Consider the following 17,708-nt stretch of genomic DNA (forward strand, 5'->3'; position numbering starts at 1 on the left):
GTTTTAGTTTTATTGTTTAAAAAATGCAGAGAGTAACCATTTTCAGGTCACACATATGGCAACATCGACGAATCTAATTTGATTCTTCATTAGTAACCAACATCGTTTTCAAAGTTCCATGTGCATAATAATATATTATACACTAGATGCTCCGCGGACATATTAGGCACAAGCAATTTCGCTTTTCAATATGCTTATTATGCCATAACATCCTCAAGGAGTTTGTGTTTAGGTGTTAATATGCCTTGATTTTACGAAAAAGTATGCAGAATATGAGTACGTAAAGACAATTCTGATTTAAAATTAACAATTTGGACATATTCAAAACTTAATCACAATAAAAATATTGTTTTTCTACGGCAATCACAACCTCAAATTATCATCAAAATTAATAATATCTAGCTATTATTATTTATGTTTTTACCGTTACCAAATATAACATTACATTTCTACTTAATACAGTGAAATTAAATCTTAAAGTCGATGGAAACTTTAGTCAATTTCAACATTCGAGTAACAGTAAAAATAGTTCAAGCGCTTTTTATATTGCAACTAACTTATGTTTTTCGGTATGACAGCGCTTGGCTTCTTGTGTTGCCGTTATTGTCATTGTCAAGGATAACAATCTTCATTTAATTTTATTTTATAAATACATATATTAAGGGTTAAAGTATGAATTTGCCGATTTGTACTGAAAAATTGAAATTCGTTTTTTTTTCTTCATTTAACATATTTATTTAATCAAAATATCTACCATTATTATCTATACTATACATAGCTGCCATCTAATAGGAATGTCTTTTATGCTTTTACGATAGAACTCTGGTGATCTAGATTCTACAAACTGTGTGAAAGCATTTTGTACTGCCTCATGGGAAGAAAATATATCACGTAGAAAATTGTCCAAATCACTAAAAAGGGTAGTCCGCTGGAGCAAGGTCTGGCGAATACGGAGGGTGATGAATAGTTTCTAATTGCAGTCCCTGTAGAGTTAAAACGGTTTCTCGTGCTGTGTGAGGTCTCGCCTTATCATTGAACACTATTGGTGAAAATCGATTCATGAGTCGGGGCTGTTTCACTGCAAGTTTTGCTATCATTGTTCGAGGTTCGGCATAATAGACATCTGCCGCTATTGCTTGTACAGATCGGAAAAAGCTATAGTGAATAACATCATGCTGAGACCACCAAACAGCTTTTTATTGCCTAAGCTTTGCTTTAGGACACTGTTGCGGTGTTTGACCTGAGATCAGCCATTGCATTTTTCGCTTACGGTTATCGTAAAGAATCCACTTTTCATCACATATAACAATTTGATCCAATTTTCCTTCATTTCTGTATCGATTCAACAAGATAACACAAGTTTCACTACGCGTTTCTTTCTGCAGATCAGTCAAATCATGAGGCACCCGTTCTTCATTTTTTTTATTTTCTTGATTTGACGCAATTGAGTCAATATTGTTGGTAAGGTTACGTTAAACCATGCCGCTAATTCCTGGGTAGTTTGGCTCGGATCGGCTTTCCACCTCTTTTAATTCATTCTTATTCACATGTGTGGGCGATCTTCCATGTGGTTCGTTCTTCTATTCTATTAAATATGTTGAAAATTTCCATCACGAAAGCTTTTAAACCATAATCGCACGGTGCGTTCATTAGCAGTCCCCTCTTCAAACGCAACATTCATATTGCGAGCTGTTTCTGCAGCGTTAGTTCCGCGTCGGAACTCATATTACCTAACCTAAACATCAGCCCGCTGAGTCTCCCGCCGGATCTTCTCAGGGGATCACGATTTCGATTCGGTAGTAGATTCATTCGCGAAGCAGCTACTCTTGAGTTGTTAAGTATCCTTTGGAGGCGCTCGGGTAGCTGTTAGCAAATCCCACCCCTCCTAGCTGAGCCCTTGCTCGCCCACCTGCCCTGGTAAAACTGGAAATGCCAACGGGCTACCAGTAACCTTTCAAACAACAACAAATAAACTGGTGTTCAAAAATCACTCGAATTTTCGAAGTATCCATGTAGTGATATTTAAAAAAAAGTATTTTCAAAGGAGAAAAAAGAAAAAAAAATCATAGAATGGAGCGCTATGAAAGGAAGACCACCTATCTATAATAGGTAGTAATGAATTGAGATACATTGCGTGAAATCAAGTTGAATGAAACAGAAAAGTTACGGTGCTGGACGCAAAATGTTAAATCAATATAAAACATTTAAATTTGAAGACCCTAAATTAACAAATTTAAAATTCACACGACCCGACTCCTCGCGTTCCTGCCAAATTTAATATTACGGTTTTACATAACAATAAAACCGATATTATGTGCCGAGAAGGAAAACATACAGCATTGCAGAAGATCAAAGATGGCTGCGCTTCCTTTAAACTTGCTGGCAGCACCTAGCGGCTAAAGATGGAACTAAATTGACTGTCTATGGTTGGACATAGACAAGGAATTTAAGCTAAGTACACACTGCTTCTTAGTATGCTGGCAAAGTGGATTGACACCAGCTAATTTTCAATAAATCTTCTCCTGTGTAGACCAGTCTATTATTTGTACAACCTCCCCCCCCCCGTTTCTAAGCTTTCAGGGTTAATGTTTACCCTGTGGAGGAGGCAGGTTTTGGAGTTCGTGCGAGTTATCTAGCGTTCGGGATCTGAGGGCTTGGAAACCCAAATGCTTTCGCTCAGTCTGGAAACACTACCAGGTAGGTTCCCTAGACACTGTTGAAGTGAGTCAGTACTCTGGGGAAAAGGTTGAGAGGAGGAATTCTCCATGCTAGTTGCATCCTCTACGGTCTGCTGAAGGTATCCAATCTTGGTCGGCGAATGGGCTTATATCCGGATGACCCCACTTTCGAAAAACTTTTGTGGTCACTTGTGGTAAAAAGTGCCATTTCGCAGGTTGATTTTCTCGTGATAGCCTATCGGCTACGATGTTGTATCTCCCCGAGAGATTATAAGCTGACAGTTATCTTGAACTTATCGCTTAGTTTAAAAATCGAAAGTTCAACCGCTAGTGAAATACTTTCAGATTCATTTTGATTGTCACTACCATTGCAAATAGCTCTTGATAATACAATGCTGTATGTTTTCCAAAGGCACATCAATATGCACCTTTGAGAACTTACAATCCCGCAACTGTTGTTAGGTACCATAGTCACAGGCTTCACTAAATCAGTCATTGCTCTTTAACAAATTACATCACAAATTCGTACATTTAGATAACAAAACCTTTTTCCTTAATATTTTTAATGTATCTATTCGTCATGAGGACAATAATATAAAAGGGTCAAAGTTTTGGGTAAATATTAGCTCAGGCCCTCATTAGGTACTTTAGATAAGGTGTTACAATATCCATTAACCACGCTCAATGTACCCAATTCAAGCGAGGCTATGATATCTTTTGTAGATTTAACTCGAAAGGATAAATCCAGATGTACATGCATAAGACAATTTTACAAAAAAAAAAAGTTAATTTTTGGGCAACTGACAAGTAATTCTGTTGGTACGTATCGTAGCACATTCTTATTCTGCTTGCTAGCTGACGTGAAACAGTTACATAGTGACATAGTCATCAGAAATGCACCATATACCGAATACCACCACCCGCCAAACACGAGGTTGGAAATAGTTATTATTTTTCCCTTGAGAGGATCCGGTGAGAAATTCAATGGGTTTATTATTTCCTTGTGACCAGCACCCAAAGTGTTTTGAAGCAGAATTACAGGATTTTTCTTAAAAAAGATGAATAGTAAATCAATTTTCTTTGATCAACAATAATTCCAAAGTTCACTAAATATCTGGTACTATTGTTAGTCGAAATTTATTTCACTTTAATCTTTAACTGACTGTCAATGCCTGCATGTCAGACCAGCATGCAGTCGCCGCGTTGGTTGATGATGACTGTGGCTCATGGATGTTATGAAGCAGCTTCATACAGTTGCAAATCTAACTAATAAATAGCTCACTGATCTAAATTCGACTATAATCAGTGATACCTTAAGATTGGTATTCGTTTGTCTATTTAATTTTGCTTTCTTTTGTTTCTGAAATTTAGATAAAAAAAAAACAAAAAAATTATACGTGGTGTGAAGAAAACCTACAAGTTTCGAATTACAACGGTGCTAAAGAAATGTTCACTTAAAAACGGAATTAATTCAATTGTTTTATTGGTTTTGAAAATTGGCCGTTTGTAGCAGAGATGTTATGGTAAATTTGGTCTTTGTCCATTATATTAGCCCATTTATATAATCGTATTTATTTTTAATCGCACATAAATCTTACCTTTCCTAAATTTAAAAGTCGCTTTACGTTTATTTTGCCACAACTGCTTGGTACTAGATGGCGCTACTAAATTAAAGTTTCACCATTTTGACGAGGCTGTCGCTTCGATCGCAAAGCAGAACTTGCTTTTCGAGGCGGCTTGTTTAAATTGCTTAATCAAACGATATCAAAAACGCGCAACAGTCGGCTGCGGCAGGCGACATTAAATCGTGACTTAAATATTAGAATAATTTTATTTAAGTTCACGAGTCCGTATTTTCATTAACTACTTTAGTTTCACATTGTTGTAAAGACAATACAGTGCTGTGACAGAAGTATTAATTTATTTTTTTGTTTATCGAATCGATTCAGAAAGTCATGTAAGTATTTTTCTGTTATATTTAAATACTACAATATTTCACTTTGTATTTTATTAAATTTTTACAAGAATGTATAATGACAACCAAAAGAAACTATTTAGTGTCGTATTAATTTTATTTAAGTCGCAGGTGACCAAATTAAAGAGACTTAAACATAAAAAAGAAGAAGAAAATCGAAAAAGAATTCATTGTTTTTATTTAAAATAGAAAATTTTCTTCATCAATAATAAATTTATTAATGAAACCCACCTATTAATTATATTTAGGTATTTTTGGCTAACCGTTGTTAAATTTGCTTGGGATTCGCCTTTTCGGTCGGAAAAACATAGTTGGTTCAGAAAATACTTTATCAATTTCGAAACTATCAAACATTTAATTGGATCTCTTTAATGTGCACAGACTTCGTTTTTATTAGAAAATAACTAATTGATACCAAAAACGTTGCTCTGTCATTTCAATTAGTTTTTTTTGACCGTGTCGTCAATTTTTTGGGTATTCTTTCCTTATAAATCTGAAATATTAAGAACATTGTAAAAATGTTGCTTAATCTCTTCAGCCGTTTTCATGTAATGCACCAACTTAGAGCTTTTAATCTTAAATTATATGGACTGGTTGATAAATCCGAGATTAAGCCGTAAAGGTAGTTTGATAGTACATACATATATGTTATTTTAAAATTTTACTGGTGGTAGGACCTCTTGTGAGTCCGCATGGGTAGGTACCACCACCCTGCCTATTTCTGCCGTGAAGCAGTAATGCGTTTCGGTTTGAAGGGTGGGGCAGCTGTTGTAACTATATTGAGACCTTAGAACTTATATCGCAAGGTGTGTGGCGCATTTACGTTGTAGTTGTATATGAGCTCCAGTAAACACTTAACACCAGGTGGGCTGTGAGCTCGTCCACCCATCTAAGCAATTTTTTTTTTTAAATATTCCTGAATTTGACCAGAAACAAATGAAAAAACTCTTTGTGCGATGCAATTTACTATCGCATATTGTTGATAATGAAACCCAGATAATGCTGATCTATCTATCCGATATAACACAGTAGGGTATCGAAACCCACTTATATGAAGTTGTCGAAATTGATTGATATGACGAGATATGAAACTACAATTTTCATTAATTTTTGGTTTCATGTTGCTGCTCCATTTAATTATTATATTATTATTATTCTTACAATCAGTTAACAAAATATTGATATGTTCACTGACTAAAGAAACATTTGTAATTTAATGCGATGGAAACTTAATAAAACTCTTCATAGAACATACTTCGGTTGGTAGTTTAGCCTTGACTTGAATTCAATCCAACGTAAGGGACATTCTGAAGAAATTACCTAGTCCTGAATCCTTATGTAACAATACGATTTTTTCTGCAACTCATGAAAATTCGTGAAAATATTCATTCACTTCATACAGTAGTACAGTAGGCAGCGGTTTGGCTATGCTCCTGGAATTGTTCATGTCACAAATGCGATTCACGTAGTGAAAAACAAACAATAGTCAAACATTATTTAGTTTAAACGGAATATTTCAATATTCAGTATATTTAATTGATTATAGTTTGGTATTAAGTTAATTTTAAACTAGTGTATGGTGCCTAAGCAGTAGTTATTCTCGCGGTGGAAAACCGGTTAAGGATATATCATCCCAGATACTCCGACCACTTGAGCGGAGCGCCAATTAGCAGAATGAATCTTTTCGACAAAATACCCGCGGTATCCCATTGTTAACATTTCTACGCAAGGACTTGAGATTCTGCTGCACCAATTCAAATAAGAAAGAAAAAATGTCCAGGGACGTAGCTTGAATTTTTTACGCCTGTTTCATCTACCGTCTCCTCCCGGTTCTGTAAATGTTGCGTTCAATAATAATTTATGTACTTTTGAGGAATCTATATAGAATGTTTTAATGAACCATACAAATAACCAATTGCATTATCGAGGTCACTCTGGCGAATAACAGAGCTAAAACTAAAACTTAATCATATGGTTCTGATGTCCAAAACCATAGTTATCGCGAACAGTTAATCAAAGAGCAATGTAGTAATTTCCTGGCACCATTTCTTTTTTTATTAGCTAATCAATAATAAAGCGGAATTTTTCAGTACTTTATAAAGTAATTCAATTTTTAATAACGCTAAGACGAGAGAATTATAAAGCAATTGCCAATAGTGTTGGAACCAGTGGACACACCTTATTAAGCCAATTGATTTATTAAATTAGCAGCAGACCCGACACCAAAACATGCTAAATGATAAGACATGACGCTATTGACACGGAAGCAGCTGAAATGTTCTAGTAACAAATTTGAAATCAAAACTGTCGTCTACCGTTTTCTGTATGAAATTCAGATTTGCTTGCCGCTTGGTTTAGATTTAAGGCGCATCAAAATTATGTCAAATGCGTGAACCATAATGAAAATGAATTATTGGTACGGGTAACGTATTTCATATCTATAGACTGACAGGGAACCTCACATGAGTTTGATTTTCTAATGACTATAGAATACCAGTTATCCTTCAATTAATTCCAATTACATTGGAATACCGGAGCTTCTAAGCATCCTTAACACTTAACAGTAGCTAAGATGGACGCACTGACCCTAGCGGGCTAACAAAAACATTTGAGACCAGTTTATTTCATTGCGGGTTTGATTTTATTTCATGACACGCTCGCCAAGCTATACGTCGGATAATATTAAATAATAATTCAGATTATTCGGAATAGATTACATGATCATCTCGGTCACAAATCACAAAATTTCAAGCTATCAAAAATGACTGTAATAAAAAAGATTACAACTTATATTATACACAATTACACATCTGACAGCATTTAGTGATAGACGTTCTCGATGCGTTAGGCGTAATAGTAACCACGTGTTGCTTGCGAACGTTAAAGATTGTATATTTGACCGTGGCACAGTAAAAGCCTGTAATTGAAATAGCCGACATCGGTGACTGAACAGAACAAAGATTGGAATCAGTGAAGCGTTTCCGTGGAGAATCAGCCCCATTCACGCTCATCACGACATAAGAAGCCCGACACGAAAACTCAAAATACAAGTCTTGTTAATAGTTGTTTTTAGTAAAATCACAGTATACAGTTGTGTTAAAATAGAAGTTTATCCAAATAATCTCAATTTAGTTTCATTCAGCTACACTTTTATTCACACATAATTTCAATTTATTCGAATAAAATGTTTGAAAACATTCACAGAATAGTTAGAACGGACATCTTTGAGAATTGAAAAGTCAGTTTTAATTTTTGTTTAATACAATAAGTAAATGATACTAAAATTCTGATCATTTTTTAAATAAGAAGAAGACAAATTAGCTTTAATATTATAAGTACATACTCTGAGATATAATAAACTATGTTAAATAAATAAGAGATAATAAAAATAAACTGATCCAAATAGAGGTGTCACATGTTTCTTGAATTATTTCGCGATGGCCCAATTGGATTATAAATTACGGAACTCATGCTACTGCTACTACCTATTTATTTCACATAATTTTGAAATAAGTTGAACAATATTGCATTTTATTGTACAAACTCAGATTTTTTTTCACACATTAATAACTAGTCAGGTCATAAGTATTGTCACACAGTAAAAACTTTTCTTTTAGAATGCTGGCCATAAAAAAGTTTATTGAATTCGAATTTCGAATTGTTCATGAAAATAAAAATGTATACTTTTAGAATTTTACTCATTCTTAAATATGGAGTGGACGCTTAAAGAAGACCGTGTTGCAGTTATTGCGTTGCATCGTTGCGGTTACGCGCCAATTCATATTTTTAACATACTGAAAAATTTGAATATAACCAAAAGATTCGTTTATCGTACCATCAAACGATACAATGAAGACTCTAGTGTAGATGACAGGTCAAGAAGTTTTTTTTTTTTTTTTATGATTGAGAGATTACTGGTGGCCCGAAGGCCTTTCCAGTTTCACCAGGACAGGTGGGCGAGCAAAGGCTCAGCCAGGAGGGGTGGGATTTGCTAACAGCTGCCCGAGCGCCTCCGAAGGAGACCTAACAACTCAAGAGCAATTGCTTCGCGAATGAATCTACTACCGGATCGGAATCGCGACCCGCTGAGAAGATCCGGCGAGAAACTCAGCGGGCTGATGCATGGGCTAGGTTGCACGTTGACCTCTTTGTCGAGTTCGACGAGTACGGTTACTGGGGTCCCTAAGCCTGCTCCTAGTATTAGAGCTGAAGGCATCTAATGCAAAGGTTATTGGATCTGATGGATCCGTAAGGACGTGTCTAGGGCGTCGACGGTGACTGGCTCCTGCATGATCAGGATTCGGTGAGTAGTCAGCGGCGGCAACGATAAGGCGATTATCATGACGCATAGCCTTATCGAAGTACCGTTCCGACGCTGACTTCATGTATTTCTGGATTGATTCAAGGCCCAGGTCGTCGTGTAGGTCAACGTTCCTCACGAACCACGGAGCCCCGACGGCTAACCTGCAAAAGCGGGATTGTAGGGATTGGAGGGTGTCTATGTGTGTGCGGGCCGCGTGAGCGAACACCACACTCGCGTAAGTCATGACGGGCCTTATGCAAGTTTTGTAAAGTGTCACCTTGTTCCGAAGGGACATTTTACTCCGCTTACAGATCATGGGATAGAGTCTGCCGAGAATGAATGCGGCACGGTCGCGGACTGTTTTTATGTGTGGGCGGAATGTCATGGATGCATCCAGGGTGACTCCCAGGTACTTAACCTTCCTGACCCAGGGTATAGGTTGGCCGAAGAGGGTGATCGGGGGAGTGATATTTCTCCTCCTAATGCAGGAGGAAATAAGCGGTGAGTTTCCCCTTTGAAATAACACTGCTGCGCTTTTCGCCGGGTTGATGTCTATGCGCCATTTTCGGAACCACTGTCCGAGGGCTAACGCTGCGCTCTGGAGTTTACTCGCGATTAGGGACTTGTTTCTACTTGAGTAGTAAACGGTTGTGTCGTCAGCGAATAAGGCTAGCTGGGTCGGCGGCGACCGGGGAATATCATTAATAAATAAACTAAATAGGAGCGGTGAGAGAACGGAGCCTTGCGGCACTCCAGCCGTGAGTGGTCGCGGGGAGGAGCGGGTTCCCTCGACTCGATATCGAAAAGAGCGGTTCGACAAGAAGTCCCGTATGATGAGCACGAGACTATCCGGCACGCCCATGTTGAATAGTTTGAAAATCAAACCGTTATGCCAGACTTTGTCGAACGCTTTTGCGACGTCGAAGAAGAGAGCTCCCGTGTATAACGGTTTTGGTCGATTAAGCCCCACAAGAATGTGCTCCGTGAGGCGGTGCACCTGTTGAACGCATGAGTGATTTGTACGGAATCCGAATTGTTCATCGATGAGAATGCCCTTGGATGAGACGAAGTCTCTGAGACGTTTGTAGAGCAGACGCTCATACAGTTTGCCTAGAGACATGAGGAGGCTAATCGGGCGGTAACTCGTCGGATTATTTTTTGGTTTACCGGGTTTGTGTATGCCGATAACGTCCGCTTCTTTCCACACCGTGGGAAAGATACAGTTAGCCATAGCGGCATTGAAAATAGATGCCAACATCACGATGAGTTGGACGGGTAAAAGTTTAATAACGCGGTTAGATATACCGTCGGAACCGGGAGCCTTGCGAGGACGTAGGTCTTTGATCAGGTCTTTAACTTCCATTGAGGTGACGGGCGGTAACGCGTCCAAGGGTGGCAAGGAGGCTCTGCGTTCTACCTCACTGTCTACTAATTCTACATGAACAGGGTCCGCGGATTGAATGCTGGGCATGCACTGGGCTTGCAATGTATCGGCCAGCAGCTCTGCTTTTTCGTCATCATCGAACGCCGCGAGTCGGCCTGAGGGGCCTACGAGGGGGGGCATAGTTACTACCGTATCCGATTTGAGAGTACGAGCTAAGCGGTAGTAAGACCTTTGGGAGGGCGCGAGTCCTTCTAAGAAATCAGACCATCGGGCATCTCGGACTTCGGCGATGCGAGACTTTACGTCGCGTTGTAGGGCACGCATTCGAATACGATTTTCCGCGGTAGGATACCTATCGTACGCACGGATCGAGGCGTTCTTAGCTCTAAAGAGTTCCCTAATATCGTCGGGCAATATGAAGCGGTGAAGGAAGTCCTCCGCTACAACTTGCTTCGATGACCTATCTAATGTCGAGGTGATGTGTGACGTTACGATGTCTATGGCTTCAGCGGTATCCTGAGGAGACGGGATAGAGTCCGGACTAAACGGAAGCGATGGTGGATCAGATTCAGCCAGGCTGATGCCCAGCGTGTGCCAATCCACCACAGTCCTCGTGACGGGAACGGAATCGGGAGCGCGACCGAGCTTCATAATGACGGGACGATGGTCTGAATCTAACTCTGAAACTACTTCAATCGAATGTAAGCGCAGAGTTACGTTTTTTAATAACGCTATGTCGAGTATATCCGGGCGATGCGCGATATTTAGCGGGTAGTGAGTCGGGGTCAGCGGAGCGACGATATCGAAGGCGAGATCATCGACTAACGCGTCGAGGCGCCTGCCATTAGGGGTTGAGGTGTGAGAGTTCCACCTGACGTGTTTACAATTTAGGTCACCCGCCAGAATGACAGAGCTTCCCATGCCGAGCAGCGCCTCAATATCACTACTTAGAACGATTTTATCCGGTGGAAGATAATCGGACGCGACAACGATCGGCGCGTGTCCAGTCAATGAGATTCGGCATACTGATGCTTCGATGTTAGAAAGCGCGGGGGGGTCGAGTGGGACGCAATGCAGGGCTCTTCTATAGTAAATGACGGTACCACCACCACGAGCAGTGAGCCTGTCGTTTCTAACCATGTTGTAGTTCGCGATTTTAGGGTCGCGGCGCGCGGGCTTAAGCAGGGTCTCCTGCACCAAAAAGATGTCAATTTGATGGTCACGCAAAAAATCACAAACCTGATCACGTTGATTTGCGAGACCGTAAGCGTTAAAAAATCCTATCGTTACGGATAGGGGCTTGATTCTACTTATGTACGCCATTGATTACCGGCGGAGTGAGGGGAGGACGTACGTATTTAACGACGCGTATACGTCAGCGTATTCTTGCACAACGGCGATGAAGTGTTGTGCAGTGGAGGCGGCGCGAATGGCGTCGCCCAAAGCATTAACGCGGTCAAAGTTGATCGACTGAAAAAAGTCGATCGCTAGAGCGAGATTGTCGGACGCGGTCGGAGGGCAGGTCGCGGGGGAGGGACGAGTCGCGGGGGAGGGACGTATCGCGGGGGTGGGACGAGTCGCGGGGGAGAGAGTTGTAGCCGTGTTCGTGTACGGCAACGGTTTAGCCCAGGCCGAGACGCTGGGCACCGACGCCGGCACGAAAGCAGGTTTAGCCTTCGGCACAGAGGGTGCCGTGGCTTTGATGTCTGGGCCGAAAGCTCGGAGGCGGTTTTGGCGGGCGACGCGGCGATTTATTTTAGGGGCTCGGGGGCAACCACGGTAGTTCGCGGGGTGACCCTGTGTTCGGCACAGGACGCAGCTAGGCGGTTCCGTAGCGGTTTTTTGATCGCGAGTGCAAAGGCTCGTGGCGTGATCGCCCAAACACTTGACGCATCGGGAGCGCGCGTGACAATTACGGGAAGAGTGCCCGTACAACTGACAGTTATGGCACTGGCTCGGAGTGCCTTTTTTATGGGGGGTTTCGACGGTTATTCCGGAAAGCCTACAGACTGTTCGTACGTTGAAAATTTGCTTGCCCTCGGGGGTAGGCTGGAGAGCGACGAGAACCATATTGTATGGCTCCCTCCCGCGTCCTGTGTGCATGCGGTGCACGAAATTGACCGGCAGACCTTGTTCTAGAAGGTCGGCCTTGACGAGATCGGCATCTAATTCCTTTGGGATGCCGCGTATGACCGCGCGAAGTTCACGCTCCTCCTGAAGCGTATAAGTGTGGAAACTTATACGCTCCTTTCGGAGGTAGCTTGAGAGGGCCCTATGGTCGTCGGGTGTCGTTAACTTAATTTGAATCCCGTTCGCGAGGTTACGGGCGCTGATAAAATTATTTTTTTGGCCTGAAGGGCCAGGGAAACTCGGTCCCAAGCTGCCTTCTCTTGAAGGATTACCGGGGGAGGGGTCTGAGTTTTATTTTGTGCCACTGGACGCGGCGACGGTGTGGCACGGGCAGGGGGAGCGACGGGAGTCGGAGGGCGAGGGCGCGACGCGTTCGCGGCTTTACTAATTTTAGCGGCCGCGGGAGCTTGGGACTCCGCAGCGCGCTTCTTACCCTTTTGTACCAGGGTGAATTCATCCGTCGATGAGGCGGGGGCGAGGTCGACCTCCATGTCCGAGTCAGAGTCGGAGGACGAGGAGGCAGCAGGCTCGGGAGCAGGCGACCTACGGGCAGATGCAGGACGTCCGTCGGACTCTACGGAACCCGCGGATGATCGCGCCAGGGGAGCGGCGGCCACGGCGGACGACGCAGCAGTTTTACCCACTAGTATAGGCGACGCGGGAGCGGCAGGCATGGCGGACGCTGCGGTGTACGACGCGGGAGCGACGAGCACGGCGGAATCCGCGAGAGGGCTCACGGCGTGATCGGCCTTGAAAGCCAGAAACTCAGAAGTGAGCTTTGGGTGGCGAAGTCGGAGGAATTCTGTAAATAAAGCTTCCATGATGTCTGACCCAGGTGGGGCTGTCCCGGGTCTTAAACACACTCGCCTAGCGGCGAGGCCCCAACTTCTCGGTACTTAGCGGTTCGATTGAACACAGGTGGCGATGCGGCACAATTACTGCAGGAAAAAGAAAGAACAACAAAAAAAGGAAACAACAAAAATAAACCAAAACAAAACAAACACTTCCAGGAACACACTTTGTCGGCAGATGTGCCACGAAAAAAAGCCGGGTGAACAAAGGCCGGGCTAACAATAAAACCAGGCGAACAATGGCCGGGCGATTGAGTGGTCGATGAGCACGTCCACAGGCGGCGGGTGCTTCTGTCGGACTGAGGTCAAGAAGTGGTCGCCCTCGGTCTGTTAGGACTCCAGCAGTGATAAAAGCTGTGAAGGCGCGAATTCAAAGAAATCCCAAAGGTAAGCAGAAACTGTTGGCCCTTCAGATGGGGTTAAGCAGAACCACGGTGAAAAGGGTGTTAAATGAAGACTTAGGGCTTCGGGCATATCGAAGAAAAACAGGACATCGTTTGAATGCTCGTCTAATGGACCTGAGACTGAAGAGATGCCGCGCTTTGTTGAAGCGGTACGCGGGAAAAAAATATCGCGAAATTCTTTTTTTGGATGAAAAACTTTTTACCGTAGAAGAGAGCTACAACAAACAAAATGATAAGGTGTACGCACACAGTAGTGAAGAAGCGAGCAACCGTATTCCGCGTGTCCAACGAGGTCATTTTCCATCCTCGCTCATGGTATGGTTGGGAGTTTCTTATTGGGGCTTAACAGAGGTACATTTTTGTGAGAAATGTGTAAAAACGAATGCAGTTGTGTATCAAAATACAGTCCTGACGAACCTTGTGGAACCTGTTTCTCATACCATGTTCAATAACAGGCACTGGGTATTCCAACAAGATTTGGCGCCCGCTCATAGAGCGAAGAGCACACTAGACTGGCTGGCGGCGCGTGAAATCGACTTCATCCGGCACGAAGACTGGCCCTCCTCCAGTCCAGATTTGAATCCGTTAGATTACAAGATATGGCAAAACTTGGAGGAAAAGGCGTGCTCAAAGCCTCATCCCAATTTGGAGTCACTCAAGACATCCTTGATTAAGGCAGCCGCCGATATTGACATGGACCTCGTTCGTGCTGCGATAGACGACTGGCCGCGCAGATTGAAGGCCTGTATTCAAAATCACGGAGGTCATTTTGAATAAACTTTAGTGTCATAAGAATCTATGTTTTGTTAAGTTCATTTTGGTATATGAATGGTTACATAATGAATAAACTTGTTTCAATTATTTTACATTAAACATGTGACAGAATTTATGACCTGACTAGGTACATATTTGTGACATTTACAATTATTGTAGTAGCGGTTTTTTATGGAAACTTTGCGTATGCGTAAACTGAATTAACCGAAAATGTTTAGGGAACTGTGACAAAAATGAGAAAAAACTAAACATAAATACTTTAATCACTAATAGTCACATATTATGAAAAATGAAGGAGAAGCAAGCTAATCAAGAATTGAAGTAAATTCCAATGACGCAATGAATTCTCAATCTAAGACTAGTAGTTAATAGGCGTATTTAAAATGCCACGGATTTTACAATAAGAGTTCAGTGGTGCAGCGAAGAAGTAAGAAGGATCAGTTATTGTAGTAGTTTCTTTGAATATAGTAGTATAAAAGGAAGAAAAGGATCGTCTAGGAAAGATATAGTAACTAGCATTTTTAAATGCCGATATTCGAGCTTATTCAAACGCTCTAAATGCATTCTGGAGCCGAAACCTGGTCTCTAAGACTGCAGGATCACCGTAAAATCGATGCACTGGAGATATGGTGCCTCCTAAATATCCCATCCCGCATTTCACATCAAGGCATCCATCCTCAAAGAACTCTGTGTCAAAGACCGATTTTCGTCAAATACACAATACCGATTTTAAATATTTTTGGTCACATCTCCAAAAAATAGGATTCGATGGAGAGACTCACTAGTCCTAGAACTAGAACTAGAACCACTTTCAAGGTCAGGTGAAAGGCAAGAGATCACCTGACCGATCACCAACTCATTGAACCGACCTAATAAAGAAAGCAATTGAATCAACCATGGTCGAATGTACTCGCAACGGTTCGAACCGCCAGATCTGAAACGCATCGCTGGGAAGGCGATCCTCGAAAGTATTGGGGACCTAACAAATGTTACTGCGTGTACACAGTCAGCGCAACTACGACCACTCTGACAAGAGTAAGAAGTATACACGACTAAGAAGTAGAGAAATGCATTAATTAACAATTTTATTTGAAATTTTCGTCTAATTTATGTGAATTATGAGATTACAGTAAAGAATATGGTAGAAATAAACCTGCTTGAAATAAATGGTGTGTGGAAATATATATCCTTCCATCCGACTTAAAAGTATGGGTATTCATTACGATAACCCAACAAAAAACTAAAATATTCAATCCATCAGAGTCTTCACGCCCCACGCAGCTCCGTCCGATAGTAATTTTCTTAATTACAGCTTAGGGCTGTATAAAAGAAGAACGCCTAACATTGTTCTCGTGTCATTAAGAAAGCACATTATGTCCTTGCTTTGCTTGAGAAATCAGATGGATATGGTTCGTCATCATTAGATAATGTTCATGCCAAGATAAGTGACCGTCTTTAGTAAAATCATTAAGAACTTCGTACAAACAATACGATAGCCTATCTCTAACTTAGCACATGTAAACATATTGCTACTTGTATTATTGTTTCTAGTCTTACGATATAAGTATGATTCACTGTAGTCAAAGAAATAATTTCCACTATTTAACTCGCTTGTACTTATTAATAAAAAAGATTTTCCTTGATCTTTTAAAAAATGTAGATTATTTTTGCCGTTATATTTATTATTAAATGTAAAAAGTAGAAAAACAATGTAAAATTGTGTGTGTGTGTGTGTGTGTGTGTTACATTTGAATAATAATAAATATAGGCCGTTGGTTTGGATTACACGATTTGCATTTTGAAAGGCAAAAAAATATATTGAAATTAATTATGAATGAGCCTTTTTTCGGGCGTTCTACGCCCTACCATTAAATCAACTATCAGGAAATACGACCGGATATCCGGCGTTGTATAACGAAAATAACACACTGCTATTCCGCAACTCTGCCTTGAATTTATGCAGAATATTGATGAAGAAAAACAGAATTTTTCGTAGAAATAAGCTTACATACAGCACAAAACGAAACGAAACTCTTAAACATAATTGTAAGTATTTACAATTAACTTTGCAATGAATCATTGTTTTCCCATGAATGAATATAAATTAATAATACGAATATGTAATTAAAACAGTTTTTTTTACAATTAAAATGGAACTAAACAACAAGAAGGTAGGGCGGGAAACAACATCGACATCTTAAAATTAACAGGTCTAGATACGGAGCCCTCAATTTTCAAACATTTCAATTATTATTGGATGACATCCCAATACAATTGAGACGCCGAAGGGCTTCAGTAAGCGCATAACATCACAATTCATGGTTTGTTGTCTATGGACTTCGGTAAGGACCGGGACGTGAGGTCGTTCACCTATAATTAAAAAAAATACAATAAACGTTTGTCCTTTTCATATACTTATCTATGAATCACTACCAAATTGAATTATTCGAATGGAAAACATTCGTGCAAATGATAAATTATTGTAATTGTAATAATTGTGGCCAAGCTTTCAACTTAATGAAAATAATTGCCAACGACATACGATTCACGATATATAAAAAAAATATATTAACGAATTAAAAAAATAACAAGCCCTGCTATATTCTTTTTTTAGATACTAAAGAGTTTACAACCAATATGATATAGTATATAGTAAATGTATGTATATGCGTAATAAATATGGAAATGACGCGCTTGAAGCATCTTTTAATGCAATTACTGTATACGGGTTCTAGCATAATCTATGCACATTTTATAATGATTGCACGTTGACACATAGGTACACATTTTTTCTATATAGACTTTTAAAACGAATTATTTTTATATTACACAAGAGACCTCGTCAAATCCTGTAAAATATAAACGTTTCCTATATTATATTACAAGCAAAATTTTAATAATAGTAATTTTGATTTTGTATTAAGTTAGTTGGAAGGAATAAATAGAATGTTCCAGAAAGTTCGTTTAGTCATAGTTAGCTTGTGACGATATTTAATCAGCGTAAATTACTGACACGTAACAAAAAACTATCAGACTGTAAGTAACTGCGAAATTGAATCGAATTCACCTGTACGAACGAAACCACCTTTGTCAGTTTTTATTTGCAGTAAAAAAAAGCATAGTCTGTGTCACGTCATTTGAGTAACCGTATTATTTGGTACTTGCCGTGAAACGTTGGCAGAACTTTATTAGATCTATACATGTGAACT

At 40.5% G+C, this 17,708-nt stretch overlaps 2 protein-coding genes across 2 annotated transcripts in view; one reads left to right on the plus strand and one right to left on the minus strand.

Moving 5' to 3' along the window:
- The first annotated feature begins 4,414 nt into the window (after positions 1-4,414).
- Prip (aquaporin prip) overlaps positions 4,415-17,708 on the plus strand; it is a 37,040-nt gene continuing 23,746 nt past the window's right edge. Inside the window, exon 1 of the mRNA XM_028182443.2 lies at positions 4,415-4,635. The gene's annotated coding sequence lies outside the window, so the exon portion shown is untranslated. The remainder of the gene's footprint in view (positions 4,636-17,708) is intronic.
- LOC149501463 (uncharacterized) lies at positions 12,127-13,553 on the minus strand. Its single transcript, XM_089732756.1, has one exon. It carries the CDS (start codon positions 13,289-13,291, stop codon positions 12,632-12,634), a length of 660 nt encoding a protein of 219 aa, XP_089588882.1. The 5' UTR covers positions 13,292-13,553; the 3' UTR covers positions 12,127-12,631.

This window comes from Bombyx mandarina, chromosome 15 (genome assembly GCF_030267445.1).
Source record: "Bombyx mandarina strain Sakado chromosome 15, ASM3026744v2".
Taxonomy (NCBI): Eukaryota; Metazoa; Arthropoda; class Insecta; order Lepidoptera; family Bombycidae; genus Bombyx; species Bombyx mandarina.

Bases quoted from the DNA above. Each gene is read 5' to 3' on its own strand.
- LOC149501463 (XM_089732756.1), bottom strand. From the start codon at position 13,291: ATGGAAGCTTTATTTACAGAATTCCTCCGACTTCGCCACCCAAAGCTC.